Source organism: Drosophila suzukii, chromosome 3 (assembly GCF_043229965.1).
Source record: "Drosophila suzukii chromosome 3, CBGP_Dsuzu_IsoJpt1.0, whole genome shotgun sequence".
NCBI classification, from domain to species: Eukaryota; Metazoa; Arthropoda; class Insecta; order Diptera; family Drosophilidae; genus Drosophila; species Drosophila suzukii.
Window position 1 is genome coordinate 59,909,636 of NC_092082.1, and position 19,602 is coordinate 59,929,237.

General features: G+C 38.6%; 4 protein-coding genes across 7 annotated transcripts; 1 reads left to right on the plus strand and 3 right to left on the minus strand.

The window, feature by feature from the left end:
* Positions 1-4,771: 4,771 nt before the first annotated feature.
* LOC108011606 (venom protease) lies at positions 4,772-6,481 on the minus strand. Of its 3 annotated transcripts, none has more exons than XM_036817780.3 (5): positions 6,110-6,481; positions 5,941-6,056; positions 5,766-5,875; positions 5,549-5,713; positions 4,772-5,472 (listed from the first exon to the last, which is right to left on the minus strand). In XM_036817780.3, the coding sequence occupies exons 1-5, from the start codon at positions 6,465-6,467 to the stop codon at positions 5,061-5,063; spliced, it is 1,161 nt and encodes a 386-aa protein (XP_036673675.3). In that variant the 5' UTR covers positions 6,468-6,481; the 3' UTR covers positions 4,772-5,060. The 3 variants fall into 3 exon arrangements, with proteins under 3 accessions (XP_036673675.3, XP_016932266.3, XP_016932267.3); XM_017076777.4 differs by having other exon boundaries at positions 4,772-5,490; XM_017076778.4 differs by having other exon boundaries at positions 5,156-5,446.
* Positions 6,482-6,561: 80 nt separating this feature from the next.
* LOC108011607 (uncharacterized) lies at positions 6,562-7,037 on the minus strand. Its single transcript, XM_017076779.4, has 2 exons — positions 6,883-7,037; positions 6,562-6,825 (listed from the first exon to the last, which is right to left on the minus strand). The coding sequence occupies exons 1-2, from the start codon at positions 6,955-6,957 to the stop codon at positions 6,601-6,603; spliced, it is 300 nt and encodes a 99-aa protein (XP_016932268.4). The 5' UTR covers positions 6,958-7,037; the 3' UTR covers positions 6,562-6,600.
* Positions 7,038-10,469: 3,432 nt separating this feature from the next.
* Positions 10,470-11,815, plus strand: TwdlF (TweedleF). The gene is made up of 2 exons (XM_017076783.4): positions 10,470-10,621; positions 10,686-11,815. Exons 1-2 carry the CDS (start codon positions 10,598-10,600, stop codon positions 11,640-11,642), a joined length of 981 nt encoding a protein of 326 aa, XP_016932272.1. The 5' UTR covers positions 10,470-10,597; the 3' UTR covers positions 11,643-11,815.
* Positions 11,816-12,190: 375 nt separating this feature from the next.
* On the minus strand, positions 12,191-13,620 carry TwdlG (TweedleG). 2 transcript variants are annotated; one of them, XM_036817789.3, is made up of 4 exons: positions 13,459-13,620; positions 13,321-13,404; positions 12,741-13,254; positions 12,191-12,496 (listed from the first exon to the last, which is right to left on the minus strand). In XM_036817789.3, exons 1-4 carry the CDS (start codon positions 13,471-13,473, stop codon positions 12,330-12,332), a joined length of 780 nt encoding a protein of 259 aa, XP_036673684.3. In that variant the 5' UTR covers positions 13,474-13,620; the 3' UTR covers positions 12,191-12,329. The 2 variants fall into 2 exon arrangements, with proteins under 2 accessions (XP_036673684.3, XP_016932251.3); XM_017076762.4 differs by having other exon boundaries at positions 12,741-13,404; positions 13,459-13,613.
* Positions 13,621-19,602: the final 5,982 nt, after the last annotated feature.

Here is a 19,602-nt window from a genome sequence, read left to right on the forward strand (position 1 = left end):
ATTTTCGTAGTCGCTGTGTTTTGATGTTCTGGTAACTTAGTACCTTTAATTTTTAACACAAACTTTTTCGATGTTCTGAGCTACGCATGATTTGAATAAATCACTTTTTTCTATGTTTAGGCCTCGAAAACGACCAAAAATATAATTGTTCGTTAAAAAATTGTTTTATATATTTTTGTCGATTTTTTATTACTTTTACAAAAAACGTTTACTAATTTTTTGTTACATTTTTTGTCCCCAGTGTACTTGTGTGGAAAGACTAGAGTCAATTAGTTTTGTTAACCCTTAAAAGCTGCAACTATTTTACATTTTTTTAGGTGGCTGGCCTTCTTCTCTTTAAAGTAAGAGGGAAACAATACAACATTTTATTCCTCAGGGGTGGTGTGGAAATGAGGAAGTCGTAAAAGCTGTTCACCCAATGAAAAAACACGAAAGTCACCCCGTTTTTAGGCAATCGCCTATGATTTTGCTTCAACGGCGGTTTTGTCTGTATTAAAGAATGATTTTTGAAACCAATCTTGTAGTTTTTCAAAAAAATTTTGCAATCTAGAAATTTTAGAGTTGGCTTGACAGCGTGCTGAAAAAGATGCGCTGCGTAAGGAGCTCAAGAATCTGCATGCCAAATACCAATAGAATAGCTTTCATAGTTTCCGAGATCTCAGCGTTCATCCAGACGGACATGGCTAGATCTACTCGGCTAGTGATCCTGATCAAGAATATATATACTTTATGGGAGCGGAAACGCTTCCTTCTACCTGTTGCATACCCTTTTACTCTACGAGTAACGGGTATAATAATTTTTGTACCCAGCTTGCCCGATTTTTAGAAAATATGCTTCCAGGTACCAACAACAATTTTTTAGATTTTTTTTTGTTCTGGTTGTTTATGGATTATGTGACCGGTGATGCATACAGTTTTTGTTAAATCTCTCATTTGTCATTGTCCTTGCGGTCAATTTAATGCTGGAAGCGTACAGTGACCATGTCTTCTTATCCAAACAAATCTCAGTATATGTTATATCAAACAAAAACACCTTCAACGAACAAAAGTTCTGATATCAACTTGTGTAACGAAAATGTATTATACAATATACTAAATTAATAAACTTTCTAATTGTTTCTCATTCTACGCGCTTTATCAAAATCGTACAGCTAAGCACAGGCATATTGAATTGCAGCGTGCCGAATGTAAACAATTTAGAGAGTTTATGTAATTAGCAGATCGTATAATACATTTTCGTCACAAAAAATGATATCAGAACTTTTAATTGTTGACGGTGGGATCATCACTAGATTCTTACCTCGTTAAAAGAGGTTTTTGTTTGATATCAAAAAATTTTTTTTAAGCCTCAATCTTATAATTATTCTACCTTCCCAAAAGCCGTAGAGTTCCAGTTTCCTATATGGAACTATTGATAGCAATTTAAATGATTCCATGGCCCTAAAATAGCGTTTGGATACGCACATTTAAAATTCAATGTTGTCCAAAGTTGAGGAATTTGTGTATTTCGACTTTTTTGTTTTAAGCTGTGGTATGTACAGCTTAAGTTTTACACGAATTCCGAAACCAAAGTAAAAAAAAAACTAAAAAGTCGAAATTCACAAATTTCAATGATTTGTAAACGATGGTATTTAGACAAATCATGTTAGGATGGCGTACACAGTATTTCAATACACCTATCCAACGAAATATAGCACAAGCAAGTAGCTTTAGAAATTCACAAGTTACGGGCGTACTGCATTTATCTATTTATACTTGTTTTCCCGCTTATCTAGCGAGTTTTTCCGAAAGTGGTAAAACTAAACATTCTTATAATTCTTATAAAATTTTCAGGCCATTAATATAAAATTTGGATACGAAAAAAAAGTTCAGTTCTCAGGCAGTGTTAGATGTTCTGAACTGGTAAATGTGGCAAATTTTGTTTCGTATGTCAAAAGTTAGGCAATTTCATGGGCTATACCCATTGGGGACTAACTCAAAATCGTTAGAGCCGTTTTTGAAAAATATAAAATATTAAAACAGATAATGTTAAAAGGCGTACAAAGTATTTCAAAATACCTTTCTAACGGCTTATAGCTCTAGCCTATAGACTCAGCTATTAAGAAGTACGAAATTTAGCTAGTTATAGCTGTTTCCCGCCAAGCTAGCAAGGTTTTGCAAGAGTGATAAAACTAAAGTTTCTTATATTAAGCTGTTAAGCATCGGCTACAATTTTCAGGCCCCGCTTTGGGACAAGCTAATAAAAAAAATAATATTTTCACTTTGAGAAGTCCCCCAAAATATTGTTTTGATTATTACTTTTGAACGGAGTATCCGATTTAAACAAACGAGGTGTCATTCACCGCTCTTTATCCCAAACCAATTGTCTTCTTGGAATGCAATTTTCTTAGGCTTTGGGATGCTTTCGACTGATGTATCATTCGTATCGATCGGACGACCACAGTTAATTTTCATTTCATCGTTTATATATAAAGTCCCCTTCGCACACTTGCCTTGTGCTCTTCGTCACTACGAGGACTGCCGTCTACAGTGATATAGTTGTCTCTTCCTAAGCTTATCACAGTGGACGGCAGTACACGTAGTGGCGAATCGCGCAAGAGAGCGTGCGAAGACAACTACTATGTATATATAGCCGCAGAATTGAAAATCTTCCATTATGGTCCGATCGTAACGAGTGATACACCAATCGAAAGGTATCGCACTAACTAAGAAGATTGCACACCAAGACTTTCGAAATATAGATTTGTTTGGGAGAAAAAGCGGTGAAAGTTACTGGGTCGCCTGCATTTTAATGTGCCAAATAGATTCACTAGAAACTATATTCCTTTAGTATTAAATCACTGTATCTCTAATTACGCAATGCATGAACCTTTTAGAGTACTTTGCAATGATTATAATAGACTATATCATCTAATATCTACTACTGACTCACTTCCTATCTTTAAATCAATAATACTATCCTCCCTAGTAACTAATTAGTTTTACTTGATGTATTTTGTCTATTCGTATATTGACCTGTATTTTTAATTGTCTATTGTTACATTGTCTTTTTCTTTGTCCGCGATTATGTTTACTCGCCCAAAACGGTGATGGGCTCCGCGCGTAACAAGCTTTGCTTGGTGTCGTAGGGCCACTTGTTTGTACTGACCATAGTGCATCAACGTCCAAAGAAAAAATTCAGAAAATTGGAGCTGCTGGATACGGTGGGGATAAAAGCCGCCGGCCGTTTAGCTAGTTTTATTCTTACTGAGAATACGCGTCGAATGACACCTCATTTGAAGTCCGATGTCCCGTTCAAAAAACAAGATTTTCTTCTTCTTCCCAAAATGAAAATGTTTGTGCCTTTGTTTGTGGGTTTGTATGCATCCCATATTAGTTTTAGGGTTTTGGAAACCCTATGGGTGTATAAAGTAGCTCGAATTAGAAAACGTTTGTTCTACGACTTTTGGAAAAATTCGCTAGTTTAGCGGAAAATCCAAAAAAAAGGCAGATTTAAAATGCCTATAATATCTAAACAACTAATGCTACAGAAATAGTAAAGTTGTCTAAATGTAATAGATTTCGAGTTATGACAAAAAGTTATTTTTTAAAACCACTTTTTGACTATTTTCTCAAAATTGAGTCGAACGATTTCTTTTTAAATTTTAGATCGTATAGCCCTTGAGATTCCTCAACTTTTGATATATAACACTTTTTGCCGTTTGGAAGATATAAAGCGATAAAAGTGCAACTCGTTTATTATTGGAATAAACAAGAAAAAAAACAATTTGATGAAAAATATTCTTATTAGATTTTTTCAAACGGAAAATCTGTTATGGTTTTAGGGTCCTTTACTTGCATGAAGCTAATCGAAATAGGAAACTTGATCTATTTCTTCTACCACTTTGGAATAACCCGCTAGTTCGGCGGGAAATATAAGAAACGACAGGTTTCTCTTGGAATCTGAAACTATACAGCCCTTGAGATTCCAAACTTGTGCTATTAAAATAGGTAATTGAAGCGATAAAACTTGTTATTAAAAAGTTTAATATTCATGGGGACGACTCCTAGTCATGGTATTGGGGTACTTAAACTCTTGTGCAAAAAAAACTTGTGATATCAAACAAAAACACCTCTTTAACAAAAATTTCTGATTTCAACAATTGTGACGAAAAATGATATTACATTCAATAAAATAAATAAACTATATTCAATTTATGTATTCGGCACGCCACAACAGAAAATTTACGTGTAGGTAAATAAATATTTACTGTTGCGGTTCAAAATATTAATTAACTGTCAGCGTTACGAGATAATTATATTGTGAGTGTAATTATCAACGATGAAGATAATATGATGTGACCTCGACCTTGTTGAACGCACGTTTCCTCATCAGTTAAGAACCCTTAAATACGCTTCCGTCGTTACGAACTCATTTTGGAATTTGACATAAACAGGGTGTCACAGAAATTTCGTTGGCGAATTTTCACATTTTCCCTGTATTTTTCCCGAAGACATTTTTGTGACACCCTGACACCAGGTTGTCGACCATTATTAAAATAATCGGTAGATCAAGAAATTAATGAAATTACTCATTCATTGAGCTTTAATTTAGTATATTTTTTTGTGAGGCATGAACACTGCCGTTCAAAGAGCTCAATCAAAATGTTTTTTACTAAAATTGTTGTGTTGTTTTTTTTATGAGGTTCTTTTTGGTAGGTTGAATACTGGACCTATAACGTAATCAACGATGACAAAAATTATTAGGAAAATGGAAGCTCACGCCAATAGCTCAATTTACATATGTATGTAACTGCGTCTTTCTTTTTATTCGTTGTTATACATTGTACGTGATGGTGATGTCTCAGTCGATTATGTACGATTTAACATTTCATTTTAAGATGGGAGGACTTATCTGGAAAAGTTTATGCAAGATACTTAGCTAAGGAGCCAGTTAAACAGTCTAGTTTCTTTTTTTGTGAACAGGGATCTTTGGGGCTAGGTGTTTTACATCTGACCAAAATTTAAACAGTTCAGTAGGATGTTGGATTAGGTATTACTGTGTAACACGTCAGTGCGTGTCAAGTCCACACATTAAGTTCAATCCAATCTAGGTAAGAAGAAACTCGGGTGTATACTGATGGATAACTACTGCGGCAAAACACACCGTAAGAGGTAACGCCTATTAGGTGATAGTGTATTCTGTGCCGACGACGGCGTCCCGGCAGATTCAGTTGCAGCGGTCCCCCCGAATCTCCCTGACAGGTGTCTCTGTTAAGGATATAGTCCTGGGCACAGATTTGGCTTTCCAGAACTCCGTCGGGTGTCTCCGCAATTAATGGTAGCTCGTTATTGCACTCATCGTTTGGAACTATGGTCAGGTTAAGATTGGTCAGTTGGTTCGTCATGGCCTTGGCGAAGCTCGTGGCCCCATATCCCATTGCAAAGGCAATCGTCGTAGGTAGCTCTGGAAAGACCCACAAACGTATTGGTCTGACATATTCCGTTAGTCTATGAGAAACGCGTTAAAATTAAAGCGGCCATTAAGACTATTTTGAGGAACACTCACTCTAGATCCCTTTCAAGCTTAAGCAGTGCTATGTCGTCGTAGTACATCTCCTTGTTGTAATTGGGGTGCGTCAATACTTTCTTTATCCGAACCAGTTGGGCCTTAATTGAACGCTCCTCGACGACAAGGTTCAGGTCTCCAACGCGCACCCACTTGGGGGCCGTCCTAATAAAAAAGCACAGTCATTTGGGGTCAGGGGTTTAACTAGAATGCTCACCTATATATAGAAGTGCAATGGGCGGCGGTAAGGACGAAGTTCTCGCTTATCAGGCTGCCGCCACATTTGTACTCGACTCGACCTGTCTCAGCCTCGAAGCCTACGGCTGCCTGTGAAAACAGATTCGACGGGTTTGGGTTAGGCCGTCAACAGTGGCACGTAGCTTTGTCCGTACCATATGCGGGTATTCACCGGGCCTGGCTAGTATTCGACCATCAAACTCTGCGTCATTGGCATCAGCGGCCACGGCAGTGTCGTTAGGAAAGATGCGCTCTACGTACTCGGAGTATTCTTGGGGACAAACTCGGGCAATAACTCACGGACGCACAGGTCGAATAACTTACTCTGCTCACAGATGCGGCGTTGCTTGTTTTTTTTATTTTTGAAGCCCCCTGGGGGCGGTGGAAAGGGCTGGCCTGGCCTTGGAGGCGGGGTGCGCTGCTTGGGCTTTGCCAGGGGCAAGATCTCCACATGGTCAAACTGAAAGTCGGTTATGCGAAACCGCATCTTTTCCCTTGGCTGGCTTGACCCAGCATCCGGGAAGAGTATGTCGCGGTCAACAGGTAAGGGAATCGCTGATCTTTTGAGAGGGGAAGCTCGGCCTGGCGGTGGTGGAAGGAGTGGTGGGCTCTGGGAGTGAGTGGAGGTCAAGCAGCAGAGAGCGAAAATTGATATCAAGCACTGACACACAGTACGATTCATCTCGAAGGCTCTTTGAACGCGCCGAGTGTCGCGAGCAGACTAAAGCTTTTCGCGTTCGGTAAATCCCAAGTAGCAAGCTTTATCAGCTGAGGTATACAATTCACAAAAATTAACGATTTATTTTCGGGGAGTATTAAATGTTAGTCCCTATGCTGGCTGGGTTAATAATTCTGGCCGTCAGTGGCTTGTGCACATAGGTGGTTCCTCCAAACCTTTCGTATTGCGCTATGATCTCCCGCTGAATTTTTTCCAAGTCCTGGTCATTTTTGTAGGACAGAATAGATACGGTAGGATCGTTGCCTGGAAAAGGAGGCAGAGCTGCTACTCCTATTGCCAGCAGAACGAACAACATTAACACCTGAAAGCACAGTTCGGAAATTTAAAACTTTTCTTCCTTTAAATAAAACAAACTTACGCAGATTGTGTTCATTCTATCGCAAACGTCAAAAGAATGACTATCGCGCCTGAAGCACACGTCTTTTTTATACATAGCTCACAACCATCAACCATTCATAATTAAAAGCAAAACAACGAACTGAGGTGTTGATATTTATTACTAACTTACTATAACTAACAAAGCACAAGTAAAACTGAGGACTAACAGCCATTTTTAGATACCCTTCATTCAAAAAATTGCTCGGCGCAGTTGTAAAAATATTTAATTCATAGTGATAATAAGTATTAACTTTAGACGTGCTTTTTAAGCGACAGTCGACATTGTGATAATTTCCTATTGGGAACTTAAATCACTTATTTATTAACAAGTTTAAAAGAGCTTACTTGTCGTTCAAGTTATTTAAAAATCCAGTTTTTAACTTTTGATTATACTAACACTACAAAGAAAATGTGATAAGTTTAATGCATGGAGCGATCACTGTATATTAAGTTATATAGTGAACCTGTTTTCTTTTTATTTGTCTAAGACGGTAAACCACTGCTGACGTTTAGCCAAAAATAGCTTTTTTTCGAGAAATTGCTGTAGGACAGCTTTTACCTCGTACCTAACCGTATTTTATGAATACGAATGATTTTTAGGCCGTTGCGCAGGGTAGTATAATTGTTTGCAGGATTGTCCAAAGCAATGAAGGAGACTTTTTTAAATAAAAACTATAAATAAGAAGTTTTTATATATGTTAATAGTTATTTCACTTCTTTGCAGGCACTCCTTTGTAGTAGCTGTCGAAGCACTGGAATTATAAATTGTTACTGATGTAAAGATTTCTAATTGAAGAAATCCTAAGTTTAAAATAATCACATACATTCACTAGTCGGCATACGCATTTTTACAAAACAAAAGAAAACAAGAGAAAAGTCTATATTCGAGTACCTCGACTATCAGATACCCGTTACTCATCTAAAGGGACCAAGTGGAGATGGAGATATGCAAACTTCAAAAAATCGTACATATGAACGCGGATATATCGGAAACTCCGTAAGATAGAGGATTAGGATTTCAGATTTAGATTTCCTAGCCTTTTACGCAGCGCAAGTTTGTTACGCAAGTATGTCACGCCCACTCTAACGCCCACAAGCCGCCCAAACCTGTGGCGCACACAATTTTCATGCTAGAAAAAATTTTTTAACTTAAATGTACTAGTTTCGTCTATACCTATCGATTGACTCAAAACCGCACATTAGCTTCAAAAAATCGTACAAATAAACTCTTAAAGAGTTCATCATCATCATTATCATGAACTCATTAAAGAGTTCGCCCAAGCCTGTGGCGCCCACAATTTTGATGCTAGAAAAAAATTTTTAGATTAAATTTATTAGTCTCATCAATACCTATCGATTGATCCAAAAAAAGTTTGCCACGCCCACTCTAACGCCCATAACCCTTAAATCTGTCTGCCGCCCACATAACCATGTATTGAGTTAGCGGGTAGGTGGCGCATTACAATCTCGGTTGATGCTTGCACATCTCCCTTTCCTTTTTGTCCCTTTAGCTGAGTAACGGGTATCTGATAGTCGAGGTACTCGACTATAGCGTTTTTCCTTGTTTGTCATAAAAGTGAAGGCTTGGATGTAATAAAGGGATAAAAAGTTCAACCCGATTCAAATCAGTATGAAAAATATTTTATGCTTACCTTGAATGCCCAAAACTATGCATCATTAATTTAATGACAAATCATTTTTTAGGGATATCTTTTAAGTAACAGAATAACATTTACAAGTTTGTCAGCGACTAAAACTTTTACTAATAAGTAAATTATAAAAGGCCCGAAAAATTTTGTACGTTAAACTCCGATGTCTAACTTTAAATACTTTATTTAAATTCGTAGAAAAAATGTTTCTACATATAAGTGCCAACGGAAATAGATTCTTAAATATTGATCTTAATGCTATTACAATAGCTCATATATGAGCATTACAGCAAAAGTGAACATAACTCCTATTATATAATTGACTTTTAACCCGAAAACCCTGATATCAAATAAAAACACCTTTTAACGAGGTAAGGGGTCGTGACGATCGCACCTTCAACATACAAAAGTTCTGATATCCTATATTGTGACGAAAAATGCTTATATATACATACAAAACACATTCAAAAATGTTTTGGTTCGGCACGCTGCAATAGAATACGCCGTTGTACGCTAGAAGCTTAATTATTTTGCCAAATCGGGCAGAATGAAAGCAATGTATTTATTTACTGGAATTAACAAGCATTTTTTGTCACAAAATTGATATCAGAACTTTTGTAAATTGAAGGTTCGATTTTCTTGAACCCTTACCTCGTTAAGAGGTGGTTTTATTTGAATTAATTTTATACACAATATGCCACAAATGGCATTTTGGAGACAAAATGCTGCCAAGATCTTTCCTACCACTTTTAAGAACAGTTTCCTAAACGCGGACAAAGTCGTGGCGGAAAAGCTAATATCAATAAATATATAAACATTCGATTGGGGATTTGTAAAATTCAAGTGGTGTATTAACTAAAGCCCTGCAAGCATTTTGTATCGCGGAAGCCATTAATTAGTGCCTTCTAGAAGTTAAAACGATCGTCCGCAATACCGCATTTGGGTCGGACTCCCGACAGGAAAAATGACGACCTTTTTGGGGCTTAACACGGATTATGTATATAATAGTCTAGTCCTCGACTACACCTAGTGCTTACTAGCTTACTAGCACAAAAAATTAAGTCTTCATACCCGTCAAAATGTATGTCACTATACCCTGCAAGGTACTGTTGGAAATATGATGGCACCACTTTCATAAGACGCAATAGAGTAAAACACAATGTACCAAAAACTGTTCCTAAAGATCCAATTAATACGTGTATACATTTATCTGACTTGGTTTCCGACAAATCTTTCCTCTGACAATGCTGATACACAAAAAAATGTAATAGGTTTCTTAATTAATGTGACTAGCGCCTTAATTTATAAGTATGCTACATGCTTGTAGCGCTGGGATAAAAACAATCAAATAAATAAAATAAAATTTTTGCTCCACCTTTTTAATCAAAAATATCTCGCGAACAAATTCTGCGAATTCTTACGAGTATATTTTTTATATATATTCTTGATCAGGATCACTAGACGAGTCGAACTAGCAAAACTATAAGATCTAGAAAGCTGGGACTAAGCATGTAGATTCTAGATCAGTACACCTTTTTAATCTACCAGAAATGCCCTCCCCTCGAAAAGTTATCCCGCTTTCAAAAGTTTACCTAAGTCCACCACTGGATAATAATAAATGCAGATCGTTTCATTCAAGTTCGGACGAGTGTGTTTGGATTTCTATGCATACAAATTACTTTCTTTCTATTGGCCAAGCTTTGTCATTCGAAGCGAAACTTTACCTATTAATATTTCATTAAATGCAGCGTTCAACGTTGGCAATGGCGTACGAAGATTATTTAAATATGCTGGTCGCCGAGTTAGATAATATCCGGACCATTCGAATCAATGCATCTTCGCATATGGACTGTGATTTGGCAACTGCCTAATCTGGTATGTTACATATTCAATGTTGCCAAGGAAATAATAATAGATTCAACCATTTATGGTAGCGCCTAAAAATATTTTCTTTCTTTGAGAAAAATGAAATCAAGTATAAAAACATAGATATTGGGCAAACAGCGCATCAGTCAACCTTTGCAGCTCAGGCAGTTCAAAGTCAAAATGCAGCATCTTGTCGTTCTAATGGTAAAAAATTGGATATGTGAAAAAAACTCACACGCAGTTGTAACGCCTGATATTATCCTTACAGTGCCTGGTGGCCCTCACAGTAGCAGTGCCTCAGGGATACAAGTACCAGCCCCAGGTGCCTGTCCTTCCCATCGGCAACCTTCGTCCCCAGACACCCGTGTCGGCAAGTGGAATATATGCAGGTGCCCCCGTATCAACTCAGATCAATGTCCACGGCCAGCAAGCACCCATTCAAGCTGTGCAGACCATCGCTCCTGCTTCTATTCCTGCTCCTTTACCAATCGGCCTACCACAGCAGCCTGCCATTAGTTCACTGCCCCAGCAAAACCTGATCAGTACTGTGTTGCAGCAGCAGCCTCAGCAGATCGTCTACCAGCAGCAGCCGCAGCAAATCCTTCACTCCCAGTACGTCCAACGACCTGCGATCGTGACTAAGGACATCTATATCCACTCCGCTCCCGAGGAGACTGAGGAGCTTCGGCAAGACGAGCCACAGCTGGAGAACGTCCCCATCCGCAAGAACTACCGGATTGTTTTCATCAAGGCGCCGTCCCAAAACCTAAAGTACACCGCCGCCGCACTAAAGCGGGCCCAGTCCAGCAATGAGGAGAAGACCGTCATCTATGTGCTCTCCAAGAAGCCTGATCTTACAGAGATCCAGCAGCAGTTGCAGGTCACTCAGTCCGAGGCCAAGGTTCACAAGCCTGAGGTCTATTTTATCAAGTACAAAACCCAGGAAGAGGCCCAGCGCGCCCAGCAGGAGATCCAGGCCCAGTACGACGCGCTGGGCGGTGCCACTCATATCTCGGATGAGGGCGTGGCCCCCATCACCAGCGTTTCGAGTGGTTCCCTCAACCTGCAGAGCTTTGGGCCCCAGCAGTCCCAGGTGCCCACTGTTCAGTTGCCAGTTTTGAGCCAGGGCATTCAGCAGCAGAGCTCCTTTGTGCAACAGTCTACCGCATCGTTTGCACCCTCGGCTCCTTCCAGGAAGTATGTGCCAGTTAAGGCTTTCAAATGAGTTTTACCTACTCCACATACTATCGCTTCCATTTTTGCTTTTATTCACCATACTGTAGCTCATTTTAATTTATTTCAAATGCGAAAGTCAAGAAAAATAAAGAAACATATTTAGTGAAACTCAAATGTCTTCAGAGTGGTCGTACGTAAAATAAAATATTTCGAAAATTCAAACGTTAAATGTAATGCTGTGTTCACAAAAAATGTAATGAGGAGAAATACATATAGATTTGGCTTTATTTATTTTTTTCATTTAAATTTATTTTGATTTTTATTTACTTTGTATTGCACTTGTTTTGTAAAAGTATATGATTTCTTACTTTTATTTTGTTAAGCTTATAGAAAAGATTACACAGACCTGCTAATCAGTTAGCTGCTGCCCCAATACTCAAGTTTTTATGTTGCTTAACCTTTGTTATGTAAGACAAACCGCTTATTTATGCGACCGGTTTCTCCGCTGCTCCTGGTTGTTATCGTTCATTGGACTAATGAGTGTGGTAATATGGGCCAAAGTAATTTAAAAATATTTTTTATCCAAACGCGTGTTCCTCTTGCTCCAATCTCATTTATTTGAAAATGGCTAACGTTTTATATTATTTTCATCGGAGTGTGCCAATTATTCACTTTACTTAACAAAACACAAGTATATACAAAAGTTGACTACTTAAAAGTACGACAGTTTATCTGCTTAAGTACGCAGATTGACGGGCAAGTAGTTGTTCACCAAGGCCCCTGAAAACTTTCCGGTAGAAACTCCACTGGTGCCCTGGTGGTCCAGAACGCCAATTACTGACGTAACAGGTGCGACACCCTCGTCGGATACCTGAGAGGTGCCTCCAAGCTGGTCATATTGAGCTGAAAGAAGATCGAATCATCGTTAGTGATGCGGCAGATTTTGATGAAAAACCCTAAACAATGGAATCGAACAACATGTTCGACAAATCCGGCTCCGTCAGCGAAATGCTACATGCAAAATAGGCTATGTCAAATTGGATTTTGCTCTATGGAGCCCACAAAAATTCGAGCAATAAGAGACACGCATAATCGTGAGGCGATCATGAGTGAGTTGTACGATTTGATTGATGTGGGTGTTGCTTACCTTGAATTGTGCGTTGCGCATGCGCAGCTTCCTCCTGGGTCTTGTACTTTATGAAGAACACCTCTGGCTTGCTAGGTTGCTTGGGTGCGATTTCCTCGATGGCCGCCTGCAGGTCAAGCGGGTCGGGCTTCTTGGTCAGCACGTAGATAATGGTCTTCTCCTCCACAGGAGCTTGCTTGATGCGCAGTGCCGTCTTGGTGGCGCTTGGCGTCGGTGCCTTGATGAACACGATGCGGTAGTGTTTGCGCGCCGGTGCCGGCGGAAGGTTGGGCTGAGGATAGCGGTCCTCCGGCTCTTCTGCGGGTGGCACATGTACATAGATGTCCTTGGAGACGAGATGCTGCTGCTGCTGCGGCTGATATGACTGGGGCAACGCATTGTATGCTAAATTTCCGACAAGCTGCGTAGGCTGCTGTTGGTAAGCAGAATCCTGGTTTTGATGGAGTGTGGAGTAAGGTGTGGTGACCTCTCCTCCGGATAAGACGTGCTGCACCTTTGGAGCCTGCAGCGCCTGCTGCAGAAGCGAATGCTCCGCAAGGTTAGCAAACTGTGGAATGGACAGTGGATGTGGTTGACCTACTTGCCCCTGCGACTGCACCTTTTGCTGGGCCTGGTAGTTGTATCCTTGGGGAACCGCCGTAGCAAGGCATAGGAGACACGACACCTATAAAAAGACTTCATTACTCTATTCAGATTGGGCAGGCGTCCGAGAGCTTACAATGAAGAAATGCATTTCCCTTGGCAATCAAAATTCAACTAAATGCTAATCAATGGACGCTCAGACTTATATGCCGCTGAGTCGAAGATGTCGCTTACGAAAAAGTAGAGATGATGAGACAAAAAGTTTAAATGAAACTGAAACCACAAATGCTACTCAAACCGCATGAAAATGTGAAAGAAGACCGACCAGTAAGCGACGGATTTTTACAAAGTAGCTTACGTTTTTAAGTTACCAAAAACCCTAAAGCTTTCGAGCTGTAACCGCTCTGCAAAGCACTGCGTCAAAAGACAAACTTGAAGTTTAAGTGAAGTCCACGTTAAAAGAGTCGTCTAGCCGGAAGTCATATGGAATACATAGATACATATAAACAAATGTTAAGAGACCTCACGGTAAAATTTTGTTGACCAATCCATTTCGCAGGCTTTTGTCGTGTTCATGATGGTCGATATATTTATTTGTTGATGACCAGTCAAATTTGACGAATATGTGCGGCGCAAAATTTTAAATCGCAATGTGCATTAATCACACGATAGTCTCATTAGGAATGGCGTCAGCATGTGGATTTTGGGTTGTGGCTTTATGAATTTTATAAATAACTTTAATTTCCGATGACCCAATTATTAAATCTGTTGACTCATTCGAAGAGAAAGCAGATTTAATTTGACTAAACATGGTTGCATAATTATAATTAAAGTTTGAAAAAATTGTTCATTATAACCTTGCAGAGGGTATATTGATTTCATTCAGAAGCTTGCAACGCAGCTAAGGAGACGTTTTCCGACCTCATAAAGTACATATATTCTTGGTCGCCATGACTAGACGAGTCGATCTAGCCATGTCCGTCTGTCCGTCCGTTTCTACGCACACTAGTCTCTCTGTTTTATAGCCATCGGACTGAAACTTTCCCAAAAATAAAAAAAATGATATCTATGGTGTTTTTTTAAATATAACCTCCTAAGCTTGGAAATAACATCTTTTAATTAGTTTTGAATTTCGAATTAAATTTTATCAAAATCGGACGAATATCATATAGCTGCCATAGGAACGATCGGAAAATTGGTGGGAAAATAATATTAAATTATAGCTTCGGTGTTTTGAAACATAAAACCTCCTACGCGTGAAAATAACATTTTTTAATTAGTTCTGAGCTTCGAATTTATTTTTATCAAAATCGGACGACTATATCATATAGCTGTCATAGGAACGATCGGAAAATTGGTGGGAAAATTATATGAAACAAAATATAGCTTCGGTGTTTTTTGTTATATTATCTTATACTATTGGGAATGTCATTTTTTGTATTTTTAAATTTAAGAATTACAAACTTCGGCTTGCCGAAGTTAACTTCCTTTCTTGTTTTGATATATGTAGGTTTAAGACTCCTCTTTTTAGAAGCAATTTTCTGCTGCCGCAGACAACTCTTTATGTTTTTATCAATACGCATCCTTGTCTTGTTATGTGAATGATGCTGATGTTTTGATATACATACATATGACTGAAGACTTATCAAAACATAAATGTTTTGCGTGCGTTTTATCCCCGACCTGTTACGAGTGCGCAAATGCTGCGATATCGCAATTATAGCCGAAAGATTATGCAATCTATCCGTTCGTGTGTGAACTGTGCAACAAAGTGCAAATTGTGCATCAGAAACTCCTGCCGTTCCTCTCTAACTGTATTATTTCCTACGGAGTTACGCAAATTGGCTCAATCTTTGGATAGAGCACAAAATGTTATTTGTTTGCAATTGTTCCCCGTTCATACTTCGAATTCCATTAATTTCTTTTCCATGCCTGTTTGTGTGTTAGAAATTAACATGCTTAAAACTTATGGCGCCAACTATGGACCACGGAGATATACACTCAAAGATTCAATTAAATAATTAAGACTACAGAAAGCTTAAGACATATAATTAATACATTGGCTCAGATTGCTTGATAATGGATGCCCAATGGTTTTATTTGATAAAAGCAAAAATTAGCGCTGATCGAGTGCCTCAACTATCATCGTTATCGTTACTCAGCGAACTAATGAAATATAATGTACAATCAGAAAAAAACTTTTTTTTATCCATTAGCGACTGGTCATTTATATAAGTAAAAATGTTCTTAAATTTTTGGATTGCCTTTTCTAGAAAACATAGCTATAAAATTAATAAATATTTTCTTAAAATGCGATAAAAAAGTTTTTATTTAAATTTTTGCCTTTTTTCATTCCCGTTACTCGTAGAATATGGCTACTTTAACTCGGCTAGTGATTCTGATCAAGAATATCAGTGTGGACGGCGTACACGTAGGGACGAAGCGCACCAAAAGAGTGTGCGAAGGCGACTTCTATATATAGCCGCAGAATAAACAAGAAAAAACCCAATCGACTATTAAATGCCCGTTACTCAGCTAAAGCGAGTGCGAGAGGGATGGAGATATGCTTGCTTGTAGCTAGATCCACCTAACGCTACATAGCTCATAACACCAACTAGCCCATAGCGCCCCTAGCGGCATGGTTGCGTATTAGTGAAAACACTTTATTTAATGCATGTGGTGTGCAATTTTCATTGAATTGCTAAATATTGATTATTATTTGGTTATAATTTAAATGATTGGTTTGATTTCAATCATTTTTCGCATGTATGGTGGTATTAATAATAAAAACAAAACCTCATTTAAATTATTCAAAAATATAAAGAAATGTGGGTTCTAGCGTTACGGGCTTTTATAGGCGTTAGAGTGGTCGTGGCCATAGAGTAAGAATCTATATAGAGACACCATTTGTATGCCCGAACCTCTGTCCAACCTCTGCTGAGAGTCAATTCAAGGTCAAGTTTGAAGCTAACTTCAATTTTTTAACACGCCCAACAAGTTCGAAGCAACAGCAATAGTGGTGAGGATCAATTACGAAAACAATAAAGAGTAAGAGCGGTGCAGGTATGTATATAATTTCCAACAAAACTCACCGCGGGAACGAATAACAAGGTCCCATCGCCTGGGTGGTATCATTGGCAAAGTCTAAAAAGAGAGCGGCAGAGCAAATGGTGTCTCTATAAAGATTCTTACTCTATGTTGTTGAAGCAGAACCAAGGAGCCTTTAAACGTCTTGGAACGCATGCGATTATTCCTCGCCTCATTCATTATAAGTATAGGAAGAGACAAATATATCACTGTGGACGGCAGTCATCGTAGTAACGAAGCGCACAAGGAAAGTGTGCGAAGGGGACTTTATATATAAACGATGAAATGAAAATCAACTGTAGTCGTCCGATCGTTACGAGTGATACATCAGTCGAAAACATCGCAAAAACTAATAGAACCAAGAAACCAAGAAGACAATTGGTTTGGGATAAAGAGCGGTGAAAGTGCAAAAGTAAAAATTTAGAAAATTTGATCTGTTGGGGCCACTGGAGATAATCGCACAAGTTCATTAAACTAGTTGTATTCTCACTTAAAATACGGGTCGAATGACACCTCGTTTGCTTAAATCGGATACTCCGTTCAAAAGTAATAATCAAAACAATATTTTGAGGGACTTCTCAAAGTGAAAATTTTATTTTGTTCGGCCCCAAAGAGGGCCCGAAAATTGTAGTCGATGCTTAACAGCTTAATATAAGAAATTTTAGTTTTACCACTTTTGCAAAAACTCTCTAGTTTGGCGGGAAAACAGCTATAAATAGCTATATTTCGTACTTGTTAACTGCTGAATCTACAGGCTAGTGCTATAAGTCGTTAGAAAGCTATTTTGAAATACTTTGTACGCCTTTTAACATTATCTGTTTAAATATTTTAGGTTTTTCTAAAACGGCTCTAACGATTTTAAGTTAGTTTCCAAAGTGTATAGCCCTTAAAATTCCCCAACTTTTGACATACGAAACGTTGTTGGAAATCGTTACGTTTTAAAGTTATTAATCAACTAAATTTGCCACAGAACTTCTAACACTGCCTGGGAACTGAACTTTATTTTCGTATCCAAACTTTATATTAATGGCCTAAAAATTGTTTGACGATGTTAAACAGCTCAAAATAAGAATGTTACTTCTAACCCTTTCGGAAAAACTCGCTAGATAAGCGGGAAAACAGCTATAAATAGATAAATTTAGTACGCCCGTAACTTGTGAATTTCTAAAGCTACTTGCTTGTGCTCTATTTCTTTGGTACACTGTATTGAAATACAGTGTACGCCTTCTTAACATGATTTGTCTGAATACCATCGTTTAAAAATCATTGAAATATTTATATCCGTTACTCGTAGAGTAAAAGGCTATACTAGATTCGTCGGAAAGTATGTAACAGGCAGAAGGAAGCGTTTCCGACCCTATAAAGTATATATATTCTTGATCAGGATCATAGCCGAGTCTATCTAGCCATGTCCGACTGTCTGTCTGTCCGGATGAACGCTGATATCTCGGAAACTATAAGAGCTATGCTATTGAGATTTGGCATGCAGATTCCTGAGCTTCTCACGCAGCGCAAATTTGTTTGGTAGCTCCTACAGTTTTGATGCTAGAACAAAAATTTTAACTGAAATGTATTGTCCTCATCAATACCTATCGATTAACCCAAAAAAAAAGTTTTCCACACCCACTCTAACGCTCACAATCCGCCCAAAACTGTGGCTCCTACAGTTTTGATGCTAGAACAATAATTTTAACTGAAATGTATTGTCCTCATCAATACCTATCGATTAACCCAAAAAAAAGTTTGCCACGCCCACTTTAACGCCCACAAACCCTTCACAAACTTCAAAAAATCACCGAGTGTACGGCTCTTAGGACTTCCTCGTTTTCACACCACCCCTGATGAAGAAAATTTTGTATTGTTTCCCTCTTATTTTAAAGAGAAGTAAGGCCAGCAAACTAAAACAAAACTAATTGACTCTAGTCTTTCCACACAAGTGGACTGGTGGTAGCTTCCACTGCACAGAGTGAGAAAGAGTATACATTTAAAGAAGATAAAAGATAAAAAAAAGCTCTTTTTGTTTTAACTAATTTTTACAATTTATTCTGTAACAAAAAATTAGTAAACATTTTTATACCCGTTACTCGTAGAGTAAAAGGGTATACTAGATTCGTCGAGAAGCTCAGGAATCTGCACGCCAAATCTCAATAGCCTAGCTCCCATAGTTTCCGAGATCTCAGCGTTCAGCCGGACAGACAGACGGAGAGACGGACATGGCTAGATCGACTCGGCTAGTGATCCTGATCAAGAATATATATACTTTATAGGGTCGGAAACGCTTCCTTCTGCCTGTTACATAGTTTCCGACGAATCTAGTATACCCTTTTACTCTACGAGTAACGGGTATAAAAATACATTTTAAATAAACAAATAACTAAACACAAGCTTTAAAACTACTCTATCACAGAAACACGGCCCTCCTGAGGAGGTCCTGGGAAAAAGAAGGGACAGGGACATCAAAACTAATACTCGCAACTTTTTTAGTTCTAGGCCAACGGCGAGGACAAATAAGGCTCTCGGGCTTAAATCCGGATAAATTCACAGTAAAAAAAAAAATAAGTACCTAAAGTAATCAAGGTACACATGTAATTAATTATACTAAATTTCAGCCACTACTGGGCCGGGCATGGAGGGCGATGATAGCCTGGGTCGAGGACTTGTCGACGGAGGCCAGCGACAATACGGGTCCCCAAAAGGCAAAACTGGCGTACCACGTGAGTTGCGTAAGGCCAGTCCAAGTTTCAGCCGCCCGACAAAAAGGCTTTACTTCATGTTTAATTTCCTATCACTTACTTTTATATAGATTTAAGCACAAACACTTATCTTTAGGTAATCTCAGAGCGAACCCGGATTAACCCTTAAATGGCCAGACCGCCGATCAGATTCGTCCCGCTGCTGCAACTATCGCCCAATCGTCCTAACCTATCGATAGAGTCCCTGATGAATCGTAGGACATGCCTATATTAATTTCATCACCACTTTTCATAGAAAATCAGTGGATTAATTATTTTTCTCCCTGCATAAAACGTGATGAATGGTATTGCAGGGAAAGAAAACGAAATGTTGGAATTTGTTTCTGTGAGTGCTTTGGTCTGCGAAAAGTTGACCTTCCTTCTGCCTGGTTCATACTTTCCGACGAATTTAGTACACCCTTTTACTCTACGAGTAACGGGTATAAAAACACCGAAGCACC